Raw genomic sequence first — 15,281 nt, forward strand, 5'->3', positions numbered from 1 at the left:
GCCCCCAGAAGATGCTGCTGGCAGAGGGGAGCTGCAAAGTGAGCTTCCCAGCAGGCAAGGCAAAAATAAAACACAGAACACCACCTCCTGCTGTTGCCACACCCGCCTCTCAGCTGCAGCCTGCAGGCCCGGGAAACCTTTCCCCAGCGTTCCCCATGCACCTCACAGTCACACGCAACAGAGGGCCTGCACGTAAAGCAGACAACTCAGTGACATTGTTAGCATATGCAGTGTTGTGTAACCGTCACTCCCTAGAGAAGCTGTGTGCCCTCTACCAGATACACCCATTTGTCTGCTCATAACCCCCAGCCCTAGGCAGCCACTAACCTACTTTCTGCCTCCGTGGAGTAGTCTATTCTGGACGTTTCCTATAAATAGAATCATACACAATGTGTTCTTGGTGTGTGGCCTCTTTCACTTAGCAGATTTTCGGGCTGACTCGTGCTGTAGCGTGAGTCAGGGTTTGTGCTACTTCTTACGCAGCATGGACTATGACAGAACACTACCCCATCAATGGCTGCACCACGTTTGGCTGGATGAACCCTTTGACTGCTGTGAGTAATCTGCTATGAGCATTGATGTGCAAGTTTTTGTGTGGACGTATCTTCATTTTTCTGGGTATAAGGAACGAAGTTCTGATTCATGCTGCAACGTGGATGATCTGCAGACATTATGCTACAGAAAAGAGGCCAAACACAGAAGTTGATACACTGCATCTTTCCATCTGTATGCAATGTCCCAAATAGGTAGGTCCTTTGAGACAGAAACTAGATCAGTGGTGCAGAGGCTGCTGGGGTCAGGGAGGAGTAGGGAGTGACCAATAATGAGCGCTGGGTTTCCTTTGGGGTAATGAAAATGGCTTAGAGGACCACGTGGGAGACCTGGATGGAGTTCTGAGCTCCTGGCCTTGGTCTGGCCCACCCTTGGCTGTTGTGGAGTGAACCAGCGGATGAAAGATCTATGTCTGTCTCTCTCTCAGCCTTTCAAATAAAATGAAAATAAATAAATAGAAAGGACTGTCATCTAAAAATCATAGTGTCATATAAAAATTATAGGGGCCAGTGTCATGGCATAGTAAGTTAAGCCTCTGCTTGCAGCACCTGCATTCTGTGGGCACCAGTTCGTCCTGGCTGCTCCTCTTCTGATCCAGCTCTCTGCTTATAGCCTGGGAAAGCAGTCGAACATGGTCCAACTGCTTGGGCCCCTGAACCCACGTGGGAGATCCAGAAGAAGCTCCTGGCTCCTGGCTTTGGATCAGCTCAGCTCTGGCCACTGTGCTCATTTAGGGAGTGAACCAGCAGATGGAAGACCTCTCTCTCTCTCTCTCTCTGTAACACTGCCTCTCAAATAAATAAAACCTTTATAAAAAATTATAGGGAAGAAAAAAAATGATAGTGGTGCCAGAGGCTGCCGGGGTTGGGAAGGAGCAGGGAGTGACCAGTAACAAATGCTGGGTTTCCTTTGGGGTGATGAAATCGCTTAGAAGGCAGCACTGTGGTGTGTGATTTATGATCATTATATTTATAATATATACATGCCATCTAGAGTTAACAATTAACACCCTCAGGTATTTGGTTTCTTTTGATTATTTTTCAAATTATGGAAAGCATGCTATTTCACTACTAACTACTTCAGTAATTCTCTCTAACAGATGAAGCTGTTTCCTTACAGAACCAGTCATTACCACACTTGATATGATCGACCGCCTGCTTTGCATCTCATCCTAGCCCATTTTTAGAGTCTGTGCAACAGAACCAAGAAACGAGGAACATCTCATTACTGCATCTGGTTGTTTTGTCTCCTGAAGACTCTTTTTAAAATGCTTGCCAATTTACCAAGAGACAGGGAACTTGAGCTCTTAGACATGGGTTCACTCCCCAGACGCCCACAGCACTGAAGGCTGGGCCACCCAAAGCGAAGAGCCCAGAACTGGAACCATCACTGCAGCCTCCCGTGGTCCGCAGCAGCAGGAAATTTTAGTCAGGAGCCAGAATCAGGGGCCGCGCCGTGCACAGCGGGCTGGGCATCGCAGTCAGGAGCCAGAATCAGGGGCCGCGCCGTGCACAGCGGGCTGGGCTGCTGCTCGGGATGCTGGCATCCTGTATCGGAGCTCCACTGGACGTCCTGACAGCTCCACCTGCAATCCGGCTCCCTAATGATGGCCCAGTATTTGGGCCCCTGCCACAGATTTGGGAGACCCACACAGAGTTCCTGGCTCCTAGTTAGGGCTGGCCTAGCCCTGGCTGCTGTGGCCATTTGGGGAGTGAACCAGCAGATGGGTCTCTCTCTTTTCCCTCTCTGTTGCTCTGTCTTTTTTTTTTTTTTTTAAGATTTATTTATTTATTTGAAAGTCACAGTTATTTGAAAGTCACAGAGAGAGAAGGAGAGGCAGAGAGAGAGAGACAGGTCTTCCATCTGCTGGTTCACTCCCTACTTGGCCGCAATGGCTGGAGCTGGGCTGATCCAAAGCCAGGAGCCTCCTCTGGGTCTCCCGTGTGGGTGCAGGGGCCCAAGGACTTATCCTCCACTGCTTTCCCAGGCCATAGGAGAGAGCTGGATCAGAAGTGGAGCAGCCGGGACTCAAACTGGTACCCATATGGGATGGCAGCACTGCAGGCAGTGGTTTTACTTGCTATGCTACAGTGCTGGCCCTTCTGTTGCTCTTTCAAATAAATTTAAAAAATTAAATATTTAATTTATTTATTTGAAAGGAAGAGTTCAGAGAAAGGGGGAGGGAGGGAGAGAGAGAGAGAGAGAGAGAGAGATCTTCCTTCCACTGATTCAGTTCCCAATGGCCATGACAGCTGGGGCTGGGCCTGGGCCAGGCTGAGGCCAGGAGCCTGGAATTCAATCCAGGTTTAAACTCATGTGGGTGGCAGAGGCCACAGTACTTGAGCCATCTTCCTGACTTCCCAGGTGCATTAGCAGGGACACAGAACTGAAATGGAGCACTCTGGACTACAACCAGTGCTCTAAAAGAATGTGGTTTAATCTGTTAAGCCACAATGCCAGCCCCAGTAAATAAAATCTCTTTGTTAAAAAAAAAGAGAGAGAGAGCAAGCCAGATCGAACACTGAATGCAGGCACTCTAAGAGGAGATATGGTGTCTTATCCATCATCTTAACTATAACATAAACAGGTATCCCTTTGAATGTACGACAATCTCTCTCTCCACTCCCTGCCCCCACCACTGAGTCAGTTTTCTGTGGAATGCCACTCAGCTGTGAGTTTGCACATCTGGTTTGCACACCTGCACACGTTCTGCACATTTGCACAAATGATTTACATCTCTCTGACAAGCGTGTCTCCACGAAGATTGCACCTACAATCTGTTTTGCTCACTCTATCCACGGGGACTAGACCTCTTGGTATCCAATAATTGAGAGATGAATAAATCCCCGTTTCTCAGATGAGAAATTTCTCAGGGCATGCTGCTGCTCATGGTGCAGCTAAGGCTGGAACCCAGGCCCTTCTGGCTGCACCTCCTATGCCAGCTCCAAGAGCGTGCAGCACTGGCAAGTGCTGGTCTGCCCGCCCCTGCCCCTTCTGCTGGACGAGCTGGGCAGGGGCTGTGCGTCCCCTGCCACCTCCCCACGGCCTGGCACATCTCAGGCAGTCAGCAAACAGTGAGGCTGACCATGTGGGAGTCTCCAGGCCACCCAGCTAAGCTGCTCCCGAACGCTTGCTCCTCAAAACGGAGCGTTTGCTCTTGGCCACCGCTACGTTCTGGGACAGCTGGTCAGGAGTGCATGCTCACGGGCTCCGAGTTCTCTCTCACCTTGGTGGCCAGGAGTGCGTGCTCGCGGGCTCCGAGTTCTCTCTCACCTTGGTGGCCAGGAGTGCGTGCTCGCGGGCTCCGAGCTCTCTCTCACCTTGGGGGCCAGGAGTGCGTGCTCGCGGGCTCCGAGCTCTCTCTCACCTTGGTGGCCAGGAGTGCGTGCTCGCGGGCTCCGAGTTCTCACCTTGGTGGCCAGGAGTGCGTGCACGAGCTCCGAGCTCTCACCTTGGTGGCCAGGAGTGCGTGCTCGCAGGCTCCGAGTTCTCACCTTGGTGGCCAGGAGTGCATGCTCGCGGGCTCCGAGTTCTCTCTCACCCTGGTGGCCAGGAGTGCGTGCACGAGCTCCGAGCTCTCACCTTGGTGGTCAGGAGTGCGTGCTCGCGGGCTCCGAGCTCTCACCTTGGTGGCCAGCTCCTTCCTGAGCTGCTCCGCAGACTTCTTCCAGTCTTCCTCCTGTCTCACAGCCTTGAGAAGCACGCCCTGGACCACCTCGTTCAGCTCCGTCACCACCGTCTCCAGGTCAAGCCTGCTGGCCTTGCTAGCCAGGGCGCTCCTGTCAGCTTTCTGGGGAACAGGGGAAGGGAGAAGCTGGGAGACCACAGGCCCTTTGGCCAGCTCTTCCTAGTTCTGGACCCTGGAAACCCCAGGGTCTACTCAGACACCGCCGTGACATCTAAGCCAAGGTCTCCCTGTAACAGAAATTGCTGTGTGACTCTAAGTGCACAGGGTGTCACTAATTCTGAGTCACTGCACACAGCAGTCGATGGGACACGGAGAGGCTTCCCCAGCCTTTAACTGGAATAGAGGTGAAGTGAAATCCCAGCAGGCTCTCACCTGCCTCTGCCTGGAGTGAGAGAGCCTGGCTCGGGGAGGGCGGGGGAGAGAAAGGACCCTCTGCCCACTCACCTCCTTCAGCTCCTGCTCCAGGGTGCTTTTATTCACCTTGTTCTTGTCCAGCATTCTGATTTGAGCCTGGAGAGTCTGAGCACACAAACACAGGCACATCAGCCACCCTCAGAAGCCTCCAGGAGATTGTCTACTTCCTGTTTCCACCCTTGCCATGCACAGGAAGGGATGAAGGGGCCAGAGGGACGGCAGGCAGGTGGGAGTCGTAGAAGGTTTGGGCTCAAGAAGAAGGGATGGAGCTGGGACTTGGAACAGGTCCTCCTCTGGCAGGTGGGATCACAGGAACCTTCCTGCCCAGGGGAGGAAGGCACAGACCAACACGGACAGTGGGGCCTCCCAGGTGCATAAGGCAAGCTCACCTCTTCATATCTCAATGATGTCCCACTGAGAATCCAGCCACACGCACTGTGTGGAGACTCATCTCCCCTGCCCGTGTCTCCACCCAGATCAACCCTTCCCATTGCCTCTGCAGTCTCCCAACACCCCAGCCATCCCCCGAATGCCCCCCTAGAGGGTGGGGTCACTTTTCCATCAAAGCTGGGGACAAGCTTTTACTTCTCCCTTTATCTGGCTTCCTTCTCGCTCTTAGGAACAGAACTCCCACTTTCACATCAGTGTCCTTCACCAGCCACTTCTGACTAGCAGAGTGTAAACGGAAGTGAGTGGGTACCCCTAAGCTTCTTCATCTTCCTTCCTCTTTGCTGCTGGCGTGAATACAGTTAACGACTACAGTGCCTGCAGCCATCTTGGACTCTGAGGTGACCTGGTGAGTGGAAGTCAGACAGTAGGACAAGAAACACAGCCCAAGTCCCCAACACTGGAGCACTCGCCCAGCGTTGGGCCCACCATCTGAATTTCTGCAGTGTTACACGGAAATACAAGTACACCTTGGGTAGGTTATTTGTTACTTGAGGGGCTTATATGGCCTGAAGTTCATCCTAATTCTAGTTAATGCAAAGCTCCACCACATGCACGTTGTCCCACAGCAGGTTCCAAGGCCCAGAATGGGAGGAGAGGCTGCCTTGGCTTCATGTCCAGCTGCTTCCTCCAGCGCGATGCTGGCGTTCTGGTGTGTATCAGCCCCGGTATGAATCCCCAGACCCCTGCCTGACTCTGTACGTATTCACGACTATTACAGTTAAGATCTAGAAACAGAGAGCTTAACTTCCTAACTTCTGCAGCCACGTCACGTGTGTCCTTGGGTAAACAGCGGATCTCCCAAAGTTCACATGCACCCAGAACCCGTGAACACGGCCTTACTTGAACGGGGGTCTTTGCAGATTTAATGAATTAGTATGAGGTCACGTAGGTGAGGGAAAGCTCCGAGTCCGATGACTGAGGTCCCTCTAAGAAGGCTCTGTGGGAGGCGGTGTCTGGCACGGTGGGTAAGCCACTGCTTTGGAGGCACACATCTCATACTGGGGTGTCTGGGTTCAAGTTCTGGGTCTGCTTCTCACACTAGCACCCTGTTAATAAGCACCGTGGCAGACTCAAGTGGCTGTGCCCCGTCACCCACAGGGGATATCTGGATTGAACTCCTGGCTCCCAACTTTGACCTAGCCCAACTCTGGCTGTTGTGGACATTTGGGTAGTGAACCAGGGTATGGAAGGTCTCTTTCTCTCTCTGTCTCTCATGAGAAATAACTAAATAAAAAGAAGGCCATGTGAAGACACAGAGAGAAGAGGCTGTGTGACCACAGAGATGGAGACTGCACTGACGCAGGACACAGGCGTCAGAATTATCAGAAGCCACCGACTCCAAATTCACTGCTGAAATCCCAAGCAGTGTTAGGAGGCAGTGTTAGTTGACAGTGTCAGGAGGCGGGGCCTTTGGGAGGCGATTAGGTCATGAGGTGCACGGAGCTCTCTGGAATGGAATCAGTCATTTTTCCTATAGGATTTCTCTTGGTGTGGAGATGGAGAGAATCCTCTGCCTAGGCACTGGGGTGTGGTCCTCCAGGCCTTTGAGAGAAGGTAGTAAGGAATTTGTCCTGCACCTCGTCTCTGAAAACGACTTCCAGGTCTTGGCAGGAAATCACTCTGGTTGATGGGGTTAATGGCTACCCGGCCTTAAAAAAATCACTGTGACAGATCTGTATCACATAGGGCAGTATCTAAGGGTCCCATAACCCACATGGAGCGCCAGGCTCCTAGCTTCGGCCTGTCCCAGCCCTGGCTGCGGCAGGCATCTGGGCAGTGAACCAGCAGATGAAGAGAGCTCTCTGTGTCCCTCCCTCCCTCTCTGTAACTCTGACTTTCAAATAAATAAAATAAATCTTACAAAAGGGGGGGGGGAGGCCAGCATTGTGGAACAGCAGGCAAACCTGCTGCCTGTAAGGACGGCATCCCACATGGGCACTGGTGGGTATCTCAGCTCCTCCACCTCAGATCCAGCTCCCTGCTAATGAGCCTGGCAGGCAGAAGAGAGGCTCCACGTATTTGGGTCCCTGCTACAATGTGGAAACCTGGCTGAAGCTCCTGACTCCTGGCTTTGTCCTGGCCCAGTGCTGGCCATTGCAAGCATCTGGGGGAGTGAACCAGCAGATGAAAGATCTCCCTCTGTCTCTCCCTCTCTCTCTCTAACTCTGACTTTAAAGTAAATAAACCTTTGTTAAAAAGAGAAAATCACATGCAGGTGCACAACTCAACTTAGGAAGATCAAACAGAGAGAGAGCGTCAAGAGCATCCAGAGGACTCAGCCCCGTACATCCAGGAAAACAGTGATGCCTGCGACCACCGACGACTTTGTTTTTTAATTTATGATTTATTTTGCAAGAGTTAGAGAGAGAAAGGGAGAGACAGAATGAAAAAGGGAGAGCTTCCATCCCCTGGCTCCCTCCACAAATGGCTGCAACAGCCCGCACTGGGCCAGGCTGAAGCCAGGAGCCAGCTCATCTGGATCTCCTACAGGGTTGGCAGGGGCCCAAGCACCTGGACCATCTTCCACTGCTTTTCTTGGGCATTAGCAGGGAGCTGGACTGGAAATGGAGCAGCCAGGACATGAGGAGGCACCACGATGCCCGCCCTGACCACTGACTTCTCGTCGGGAACTGTGGGAGACTGCAGACAGCATCTTAGGGTTTGGCGCCGTGGTGCCGTGGGTAAGCCATGCCTGCGACACCAGCACTCCATGAGTGCCAGTTCAAGTCCCACCTGTTCCATTTCTGATCCAGCTCCCAGAATGTGCCTGGGAAAGCAGTGGATGACAGCCCAAGTGCTTGGGTCCCTAAGCCACGTGAGAGACCAGGATAGAGTTCTGGGCTCCTGGCTTCAGCCTGGCCTAGCCCTAGCAGTCGCAGGCCATTTTGGGGAGAGAACCAGTGGCTTGAACATTTCTCTCTCTCTCCTTTCAAATGAATCAATTCTTTCAAAAAAAAAAAAATGAAAACATCTTGAATGTGCTGAAAGAAGAAAATTCCATGTTCTGTGAAATATGGATATAGAATAATATAAAATAAATAACTTCCAGTGGTCCCTTCCACTGCCCGTCAAGGTAACCTTAATCCTTGGGCCTAAAGCCTGAATTAAGATTTATCTTCACGGGCTGGAGTTGTAGTGCAGTGGGTAAAGCTGCCATCAGCAGTGTTGGCATCCCATATGGCTGCCAGTTCAAGTCCTGGCTGCTCCACTTCCCATCCAGCTCTCTGCTGTGACCTGGGAAAGCAGTAGAAGGTGGCCCAAGTCCCTGGGCCTCTGCATTCACATGGGAGACCCGGAAGAAGCTCCTGGCTCCTGGCTTCAGCCTGGTCCAGCCGTGGCCATTTGGGGAGTGAGCCAATAGATAGAAGATTCTCTCTCTTCATAACTGCCTTTCAAATAAAATAAACAATTTTTTTTTTTTTTTTAAAGATTCATCTTCAAGGAGTGGCTCACTTGGTTAATCCTCTGCCTGAGGCGCTAGCATCCCATATAGGTGCTGGGTTCTAGTCCTGGCTGCTCCTCTTCCAGTCCAGCTCTCTGCTGTGGCCTGAGAGGGCAGTGGAGGATGGCCCAGGTGCTTGGGCCCTGCACCCATGTGAGAGACCAGGAGGAAGCATCTGGCTCCTGGTTTCGGATCAGCACAGCGCTGGCCGTGGCAGCCATTTGGGGAGTGAACCAACAGAAGGAAGACCTTTCCGTCTGTCTCTCTCTCACTGTCTATGACTCTACCTGTCAAATAAATAAAAAAAAAATTAAAAAAAAAAGGAGTGGGTATTTAGTCTAGTGATTCAGATACCCTTGTCTCACAGTGGACTGCCTGGCTCTGAGTTCTGCCTCTTACATCTGATGCCAGCTTCCTGCTGACGTGCGCCCTAGGTGACAGCAGGTGATGGCTCAAGTAGTTGGGTTTCCGCTGTCCACCTGGGACAACCAGATTGGGTTCCTGGCTCCTGGTGTGGGCCTGGTCAGGCTACAGCTGTTGTGGGCATTTTAAGGAGTGAACATTGGATGGGCCTCTCTCTCATATAAGTAATTTTAAAATATTTATCTTCAAGATGGTCCCTTTAAAAAAAAAAAATGACAGTGAGAGAGACAGAGAGAAAGGTCTTCTTTCCACTGGTTCACCCCCCAAAAGGCTGCTACAGCCGGTACTGCGCCGATCCAAAGCCAGGAGCCAGGTGCTTCCTCCTAGTCTCCCATGCAGGCGCAGGGGCCCAAGCACTTGGGCCATCCTCCACTGCCTTCCCGGGTCACAGCAGAGAGCTGGACTGGAAGAGGAGCAACCGGGACTAGAACCCAGTGCCCATATTGGGATGCTGGTGGAGGATTAACCAAGTGAGCCATGGCACTGACCCAAGATAGTCCCTTTTAAAAGAACTGACTGGACTGACACTGTGGCACAGCCGGTTAAAGCCCCGGCCTGCAGTGCCAGCATCCCATTTGGGCACCGGTTTGAGTCATGGCTGCTCAGCTTCTGATCCAGCTCCCTGCTTAATGCAGCTGGGAAAGCAGCTGAAGATGGCCCAAGTCCTGGGGCTCCAGCACCCACATGGGAGACTCAGAAGAAGATCTTGGCTCCAGGCTTTGGATCAGCTCAGCTGAGCCACAGGTGATTGTAATCAAGATGAGATCCGGAGCCAGTCTAACTGGTAGCTCCCCTACATACAAACTACCTGGTCATTAGCAACCCAGAAGGTTTACCATGCAGAGTGCAGGCATCATGGGTGGCAGCTTAACCCACTGGGCCACACCACCAGTCACATGCCTGCCTTAGTTTCAAGCATTTTTTTTTTAATTTGACAGGTAGAGTTATAGACAGTGAGAGAGACAGAGAGAAAGGTCTTCCTTCCATTGGTTCACCCCCCAAAAGGCCGCTACAGCTGGTACTGTGCCGATCCAAAGCCAGGAGCCAGGTGCTTCCTCCTAGTCTCCCATGCAGGCGCAGGGGCCCAAGCACTTGGGCCATCTTCCACTGCCTTCCCGGGCCACAGCAGGAGCTGGACTGGAAGAGGAGCAACCGGGACTAGAACCCAGTGCCCATATTGGGATGCCGGTGTAGCAGGTGGAGGATTAACCAAGTGAGCCACGGTGCTGGCCCCTAGTTTTAAGCATTTAAGACTACATACAGCCGGCGCCGTGGCTCACTAGGCTAATCCTCCACCTTGCGGCGCCGGCACACCGGGTTCTAGTCCCGGTCGGGGCGCCGGATTCTGTCCCGGTTGCCCCTCTTCCAGGCCAGCTCTCTGCTATGGCCAGGGAGTGCAGTGGAGGATGGCCCAGGTGCTTGGGCCCTGCACCCCATGGGAGACCAGGAGAAGCACCTGGATCCTGGCTCCTGCCATCGGATCAGCGCGGTGCGCCGGCTGCAGCGGCGGCCATTGGAGGGTGAACCAACGGCAAGGGAAGACCTTTCTCTCTCTGTCTCTCTCTCTCACTGTCCACTCTGCCTGTCAAAAATAAAAAAAAAAAAAAAAAAAAAAAAAGACTACATACATACCATCTTCTAAGTATCACTTCTGTTGCATTCTACAGTTTTGATATGTAGTATCTTCATTGTTATTCAAATGTGTATTTTCTGATTTCCACAATTTATTTGATTCATAAATTACTTAATTTTCAAAAAATGTATTTTTCTAGTTCTTTTTTGGTAAAAATTTATAAATTAATTGCATTGTAGTCAGAGAATGTGGTTTCTATGGTATGCCAAATGGTTGGCATTTACTGGCTTCCTGCCCAGTAAGTGACCTATCTTCATAACTTTCCTATGGGCCTTTGAAAAGATTGGATATTCCACAGTGTTTTATGTATGAACATTAAACCAAACTTGCTCACTGTTAATTTCTGGGTTTTTATTTGATTGATTTATTAATCACTGGAAGAGATATCTTAAAATCCCCAACCCTGATGGTTGATTTACCTGCATCCTTGCATTTTTTTCATTTTTCTTATGTATTTGTTTGCTTATTTGTTTAACTGAGAGGCAGAGAGTGAACCTTCTGCTGGTTCACTCCCCAAATGTTTACAAGTCTCAGGGCCGGGCCAGGCCAAAGCAGGGAGCCAGGAACCCAATCCAGGTTTTCCATGTGAATTAATGAAGGATTTTCTCAGGGCCTGTGCTGTGGCATAGCAAGTAAAGCTGCCGCTGGCAGTGCCGAAGTCCCAGCTGCTCCACTTCCAGTCCAGCTCTCTGCTATGGCCTGGGAAAGCAGTGGAAGATGGTTCAAGTCCTGGGGTCCCCACACCCATGTGAGAGACCCGGAAGAAGCTCCTGGCTCCTGGCTTCGGATCTGCCCAGCTCCAGCCGTTGCAGCCTCTGGGGCAATGAACCAGTGCATGGAAGACTTGTCTGTCTGTCTCTCTCTGCCTCTCTGTAATTCTGCCTTTCAAATAAATAAATAAATCTTTTTTAAACAAATGAAGGATTTTCTTCTCCCAAGACAGCCTCAGTGGAGGCTCCAGACAAGCAGGTGTCGTAACAAAGCACAGCGCACGCTGCGTGACCCCGTGTCTGAGAGGCCCAGACAGGTGCTCCAGGCAGGATAGCAACTACCTCTGCACGTGGGAGCTCCCTGGAAAGGGGACTTCCTCAGGAGGCGGGAATGTTTCCATCCGGACTGGGTGCTGGTCCCCAGAGTGTAGGGCAAGAGGACAAAGGTAACAGAGTGCTTCGGACGTGGGCACTTTGCTGTGTATAAACCGTACTCCAATGAGAAACAAGCCCTGTACAAACAGGAGGCCTGGTTGGTGCCTGTCTCGCTGACGGCTGTGTCGCCAGTCCCTTGAAGGGTGCCTGCTGCAGTAAACATGCTGGCTGCATGAATCAGTAGTGACTAACAGGGTTTCCCCTACCAATGGCTTCTTTCGTAACATTTGCGTGCACACATCCAGGAAAGGCAGTAGCAGTGGGGTTTCTCCCCCGTTCAGATGCTGAGACAGAACCACGGCCTCCTCAGGGCTGCTGGCCTCTGGCAGCATATCTACTCATTTACAACCTATTTAATGAAATGCAATGTGTACAAAGCTGTGTTCTAGAATCATCCAGAGTTAACTTTTATAAGCAATTAAATCTTTATAGAGAGACACAGAGAGCGATTTCCATCCATCGGTTCATTCTCCAAACGGCTGCAACAGCCACAGCTGGGCCAGGCCAAACCCAGGAGCCAGTAACTCCATCCTGGTCTCTCACATGGGTGGCCATTTTCTGCTGCCTTCTCAGGAGCATTAGCGGGAAGCTGGGTTAGAAGCAGAGTAGCCGGGGGCCGGCGCCGTGGTGCAGCAGGTTGATGCCCTGGCCAGAAATGCCGGCATCCCATATGGACGCGTTGTCAAGACCCAGCTGCTCACTTCCCATCCAGCTCTGCTATGGCCTGGGAAAGCAGCAGTGGAGGATGGCCCAAGTCCTTGGGCCCCTGCACCTGCGTGGGAGACCCAGAAGAAGCTCCAGGCTCCTGGATCCCGGCTTCGGATCAGCACAGCTCCAGCCGTTGTGGCCAGTTGGGGAGTGAACCATCAGATGAAAGACTCTCTCTCTCTCTCTGCTCTCTCTGTGTAACTCTGACTCACAAATAAATAAATAAATCTTAAAAGAAGCAGCAGCAGAATAACTGGGATTGGAACTGTGCTCTGACGTGGGATGCTGGCGTCACACGGTGGGCTTAGCCCACTGCGCCATGATGCAGGCTCTGTGACACCTGAATCTTAACTGCCAGGCTTCCTGCCCACCCCGCGCATTTTCCATTGAAGTTTAACTGATACAGTGGAACGTCCACTGGCTCCCTGGCCTTCAGTGTGTCCTCATTTCCTGTGAAACTCTTGGGGAGGATCTGAATGTCCTGATGAGGAAGTCCCCCTTTAACAGCCCCTCCGGGGCCCACCCCAGCCTCTGAACCTTGAAGTCATCCAGGCGAATCTGGAGCTTGTCGATGGTCCCGTTCAGCACCAGGTAGTGACTCTTCATGTCCTCTATCTGATGGCCCCAAATTCGCTCCAGCTCCTTGTCCTAAAAGGGGGAGACACAGACATCCAAAACCTCTGCTCCTGAGGTGGTCATGGCCAGAAGGGACCTGAGGGAGGGAAGAAGGCACCAGACCCAAGCATCTCTAATCACCATGTCATCCGCCACCTGGGACACTTCTTTGTGGGCACCACAGTCACCCCCAGCTGGGATCCCTTCTTGGCCTCCTTTCAGCACCGGCACAAGTCCTCCGTCTGGGAGGGCCATAGGGCCAGGTAATCCGCCACCAGCGCCCCCAGCGCCTCCACCTGCCCAGAGCACTTCTCTGCCAGGAACACTGACCTGTAGCCTGGACTTCTGAAGGCTGCTGACCTTCTCCTGCAGTAAGTCCATGGCTGATCCGAGCTTGGAAGAGTCGTGCATGTTGGCTGCAAGCAGAGGGGGAGGCAGGGAGGAGGCGGAGCTGGCAGAGCTCCACGTATGGCTCCTGGGCATTGGTTAAGGCAGGCATCTAGTGGGAATACCCTGCCTTTGAGGTCATGTTAGATTTTCTAGTAACCAGATTTAAAAAAAAAAAAAAAGCTAAAAAGATGCAGGCAAAATTAATTTTAGTAAAATATTTCACTGAAGCCAATATATCCAAAGTATATCAGTTTAATATATAATTTTAACAATATTATTGAGATTTTGCTTTTTGGCTTTCTTCTAGGCATCTCCCATTAAGAGTCCTTGTGACTTGGAACTTGCTATGTTTCAAGGACTTAGCAGCCATATGTGGCTCAGGGCAACCACAGTAGACAGCAAAGGCCTCAGGAAACCCCTTTGGAACTGGCCACCCACTCCTAGCATAATAACTATGCAGTACCTTACGGAGGAAAGACTAGAAGGGTACTGTCCTCCCACAAGATTAAAAGAGGGGGAAAAAGTAGCCCATATCCATTTACAGATGTGGGCATGAGAGGCCAAGAACAATGTACATGCGGTGCCTGGGAAGGCAGCGCAAAATGGCCCAAGTGCTTGGGCCCCTGCCACCCATGTGGGAGACTCAGATGGAGTTCCAGGCTCCTGGTCTCAGTTTGGACAAGCCCCAACCATTGCGGTCACCTGGGGAGTGAACCAGCAAATAGAAGCTCTCTCTCTCTCTGTCTCTCCATCTCCCCCTCTGTCTGTTATGCAGTCAAATAAATAAATAAATGATTTATTTGTTGTTTTTTTAATATTTATTTATTTATTTGCAAGTCAGAGTTACACACAGAGAGAAGGGGAGGCAGAGAGAGAGAAAGGTCTTCTATCCGCTGGTTCACTCCCCAGTTGGCCGCATGACCGGAGCTGTGCCGATCCGAAGCCAGGAGCCAGGAACTTCTTCCAGGTCTCCCACGCGGGTGCAGGGCCCAAGGACTTGGGCCATCCTCCACTGCCTTCCCGGGCCACAGCAGAGAGCTGGACTGGAAGAAGAGCAGCTGGAACTCGAACTGGTGCCCACATGGGATGCTGGCACCATAGGTGGTGGCTCTACTAGCTGTGCCATAGTGCTGGCCCTGAAATAAATAAATCTTCATAAAGAGAGAGAGAGAGCTTCCATCTACTGGTTTATACCATAAATGCCCACAACAACCAGCAGCCCGAGTCAGGAGTCAAAAACTTTCATTTTCCCATTAATGGCAGGAATCCAAGTACTTGGGCCATTCTCTACTGCCTACTGGGGAACATGTAAGCAGGAAGCTAGACAGAAAATACAGGCAGGACAGACACTGTTAGGGGATGGGGGCATCTCAGTGGCTTAACCTACTGTGCCAAAATGTCCATCCTTCTTTGCATTTTGAATGTATTCCTATCTTAATGTTAGTTGTACATCAGTATTCACTGTAATAGGTATGGTTCTTTCCAGCTACATGAAAGAAGTATAATTCTTTTTTTCTTAAGATTTGTAGAACAGGGCCTGGCACTGTGGTGTAGCGGGTAAAGCTGCTGCCTTCAGTGCCAGCATCCAATATGGGATCTGGTTCAAGTCCCAGCTGCTCCACTTCTGATCCAGCTCCCTGCTAATGCACCTGGGAAAGCACCAGAAGATGGCCCAAGTGCTTGGGCCCCTGCACCCACGTGGGAAACCCAGATGAAGCTCCTGGCTCCTGGCTTCAACCTGGCTCAGCCCTGGCCACTGCAGCCATTGAGGAATGAACCAGTGATTGGAAAATCTCTCTCTCTCTCCCACCCCCTCCCCCG

At 51.5% G+C, this 15,281-nt stretch overlaps 1 protein-coding gene across 9 annotated transcripts in view; it reads right to left on the bottom strand.

Moving 5' to 3' along the window:
- C19H16orf96 (chromosome 19 C16orf96 homolog) overlaps window positions 1-15,281 on the bottom strand; it is a 72,622-nt gene that overhangs the window by 12,228 nt on the left and 45,113 nt on the right. For all 9 annotated transcript variants that reach the window (XR_011384447.1, XR_011384448.1, XR_007915637.2 and 6 more), the window contains 4 exons: window positions 13,401-13,486; window positions 12,993-13,103; window positions 4,685-4,759; window positions 4,178-4,342 (listed from right to left, as the gene is read on the bottom strand). Coding sequence is in view for 5 of the 9 variants with exons in the window: in XM_070063985.1 (XP_069920086.1) it covers window positions 4,178-4,342; window positions 4,685-4,759; window positions 12,993-13,103; window positions 13,401-13,486 (437 nt within the window). In the remaining 4 variants the exon portion in view is untranslated. The remainder of the gene's footprint in view (window positions 1-4,177; window positions 4,343-4,684; window positions 4,760-12,992; window positions 13,104-13,400; window positions 13,487-15,281) is intronic.

The sequence above is a fragment of the Oryctolagus cuniculus genome, chromosome 19 (genome assembly GCF_964237555.1).
Source record: "Oryctolagus cuniculus chromosome 19, mOryCun1.1, whole genome shotgun sequence".
Lineage (NCBI taxonomy): Eukaryota > Metazoa > Chordata > Mammalia > Lagomorpha > Leporidae > Oryctolagus > Oryctolagus cuniculus.